Raw genomic sequence first — 2,581 nt, 5'->3', positions numbered from 1 at the left:
CCCCTGCCAGCAGCAGGGACACCTTCCACTAGACCAGGTTGCTCAAAGCCTCATCCAACCTGGCCTTGAACACCTCCAGGGAGGAGCAGCCACAACTTCCTTGGGCAACCTACAACCCTTCCTTGGGTCCTTACATGGCAGTGGAAGGATCTGCGTGATGTCCAGGTGGCCGCACCACAGCAAAGCCGTTCTGGGGACAAAACAAAGGCAAATGATCAGAGCTGCTGTCCCCAGTGTCACACACCCCCCTCCACCTCCAGGCTGGTGGTTCCTGACACACTGGGACAGCGACTAAATCAGCACAGGGCTGAGAGCACCCAGTGCCGGCTGGTGAGACCTTCCCAGCCCCGCTCTTGCCCAGCCATAGGGTGATGCACAGCTCTGGGACCTCCACATGAAGCCACCTTACCTTCAGCTCCCTGGTAGCCACCTTGAAGGCCAGCTCAGTGACACTGCCTGCAGCCCAGCGAGCTGCGTTGGAGGAATGCAGCTCGTTCCAGATGGTATCACTGTCCACCTGGAAGCAAGGAGATCGATCAGACGGGGAGAAGGCACCAGTGGAGGAGACCTTGGTCACAGGACCCACGTTCTCTGCCAGCTGCCCTGCTCAGGGGCCAGGGGTTGAAGTCCCATCAGGCTGAAGGGCCAGGCACTGTGGAGCTGGACCACCTCACACACAATGGGGCAAGCTCTCCAGCTCCTCTGCCTGCCGTCAGCCCCAGCCCCCAGCCGAGCTCCACACAGAGCACCTCACCCTGCACCCGGGGGCTGGAAGGAGTGACTGAGAAAACGCTTGTTACCTTCTTTATCTTATTTTATTGTTTAACCAAACATCTTGGTTTGATCAGGATCACGTCAAGGGCCGAGCCAGAGCCGGAAAACTCAAGTCTCTTCTGATCAACTCCATGTGTGCAACTCAAAGGCTCCCCTCTGCCCACGGAGAGGGGCAGCTCCAGCCCCCCCTGCCTTCGGGATACGGGCGAGAAGAGGGCAGGGAGGGGGAGGCAGAGCAGGGAAAGTAGATGCAAACGGGGCTGAGAAGAGCTGGTGCCCAGCAGCAGGGGCAAGGAGAGGAGAAGAACCAGAAGAGGCAGCAGGAAGGCATGGAGTGAGACCCTTCCTGAAAGAGAGAGAGAAGGACAGAGACAGGGGGGAGAGGAAGAGAGGAGAACGCAATGAATGGAGAGAAACCAGGGCAGCAAGCTGTGAAAGGAGAGGCCACAGAAGTGTCTGGAGAGAAGTGGCGAGCTGCTGTCCCCACGATACTGCTCCTGTCCCTCACTGCAGACCATGGCTTGTGGCTTCTCCCGGCTGTCCCACCCGCTCACTCCCTTCTAACACCCCAGGCTCTTAGAAATGGCTGTGAGGGGCTTTTGGCTGCTGTTTCCCCTGGACAAAGCGGGTGCAAAGGGTCCCCTTTCAAGGATGGGATGCTTAGAACCATCCTGAGGACAGGGAGAAGCTCTGATACAACGAGATATTGCCCACAGACAAAATGCTCCCACCTGACGCTACCCAACCTTGGCAGCCCAAAGACTTTGGGAGCTCCCTCTCCACTCAAGCCCAGGAGGAGGCTCTCGGTGTGGACAGATGAAAGGAACAACAACCCCATCTGTAACTGTCCCGAGCAGAGATGGAGCACTTACCCCCACCCCTCCACAGGGCAGCATGACGAACATCCGCTGCGACAGGATCCCTGCAGAGAGAGGGGACAGCGAGGACTTCAGAGCTGAGAAACTGGGGACTGGTGGAGGACAGGGTGCATGGCATGGGGGTACGAGGAAGAGAGGCTTGGCTGGGCTGCCTGGCCAGAATTAGGATCAGTTCTGGAGCCCCCATCACAAGAAAGACATGGAGCAGCTGGAACAAGTCCAGAGGAGGCCACCAGGATGATCCGAGGGCTGGAGCAGCTCTGCTGTGAGGACAGGCTGAGAGAGTTGGGGCTGTTCAGCCTGGAGAAGAGAAGGCTCTGGGGAGACCTTCTAGTGGCCTCCCAGTACCTGAAGGGGCTCCAGGAAGGCTGGGGAAGGACTTTTCATAAGGGCAATTAATGACAAAACAAGGGGAAATGGGTTTAAACTGGAAGAGGGGAGGTTTAGATGAGATATTAGGAAGAAGTTCTTCACTGTGAGGGTGGTGAGACACTGGAACAGGTTGCCCAGAGAAGCTGTGGCTGCTCCTCCCTGGAAGTGTTCTCAGCCAGGTTGGATGAGGCTTTGAGCAACCTGGTCTAGTGGAAGGTGTCCCTGCTGCTGGCAGGGGGGTTGGGACTGGATGAGCTTTAAGGTCCCTTCCAACCCAAACCAGTCTATGATTCTATGAAGAGCTGCTTGGCGTGGTGCCCGGGGGTGGCTCTGAGACCTGGTGTGGATGTGTGGGGGACAGGGACAGGCAGAAAGTGAGGGCACGTGTGGACGTGGACTCACCTGCCAGCTTCCCATTGTCCAGTTTCAGGCGGTTGAGGGGGTTGGTGCCGTAGAGGAAGACGTGGCGCTCGGTATGGACACACTGCAGCTCTTCCAGGGTGGCCTTGCGTCCCCGCAGACACTGTGGCAGAGAGATGTTGTGACCAAGCTGCTCC

The 2,581-nt window shown here is 57.8% G+C and overlaps 1 protein-coding gene across 1 annotated transcript in view; it reads right to left on the bottom strand.

The window, feature by feature from the left end:
- Positions 1 to 130: 130 nt before the first annotated feature.
- Positions 131 to 2,581, bottom strand: part of HDAC7 (histone deacetylase 7) — a gene marked incomplete at its 5' end in the record, with an annotated part of 12,873 nt that continues 10,422 nt past the window's right edge. The window contains 4 exons of the mRNA XM_029085182.1: positions 131 to 190; positions 410 to 517; positions 1,647 to 1,696; positions 2,427 to 2,547. Coding sequence (XP_028941015.1) covers positions 131 to 190; positions 410 to 517; positions 1,647 to 1,696; positions 2,427 to 2,547 — 339 coding nt within the window. The remainder of the gene's footprint in view (positions 191 to 409; positions 518 to 1,646; positions 1,697 to 2,426; positions 2,548 to 2,581) is intronic.

The sequence above is a fragment of the Antrostomus carolinensis genome, unplaced genomic scaffold (genome assembly GCF_000700745.2).
Source record: "Antrostomus carolinensis isolate BGI_N321 unplaced genomic scaffold, ASM70074v2 scaffold8775, whole genome shotgun sequence".
Classification (NCBI taxonomy): Eukaryota; Metazoa; Chordata; class Aves; order Caprimulgiformes; family Caprimulgidae; genus Antrostomus; species Antrostomus carolinensis.
Note: the sequence above shows the minus strand (reverse complement) of the source record. Positions and strands in the feature narration are given on the sequence as shown.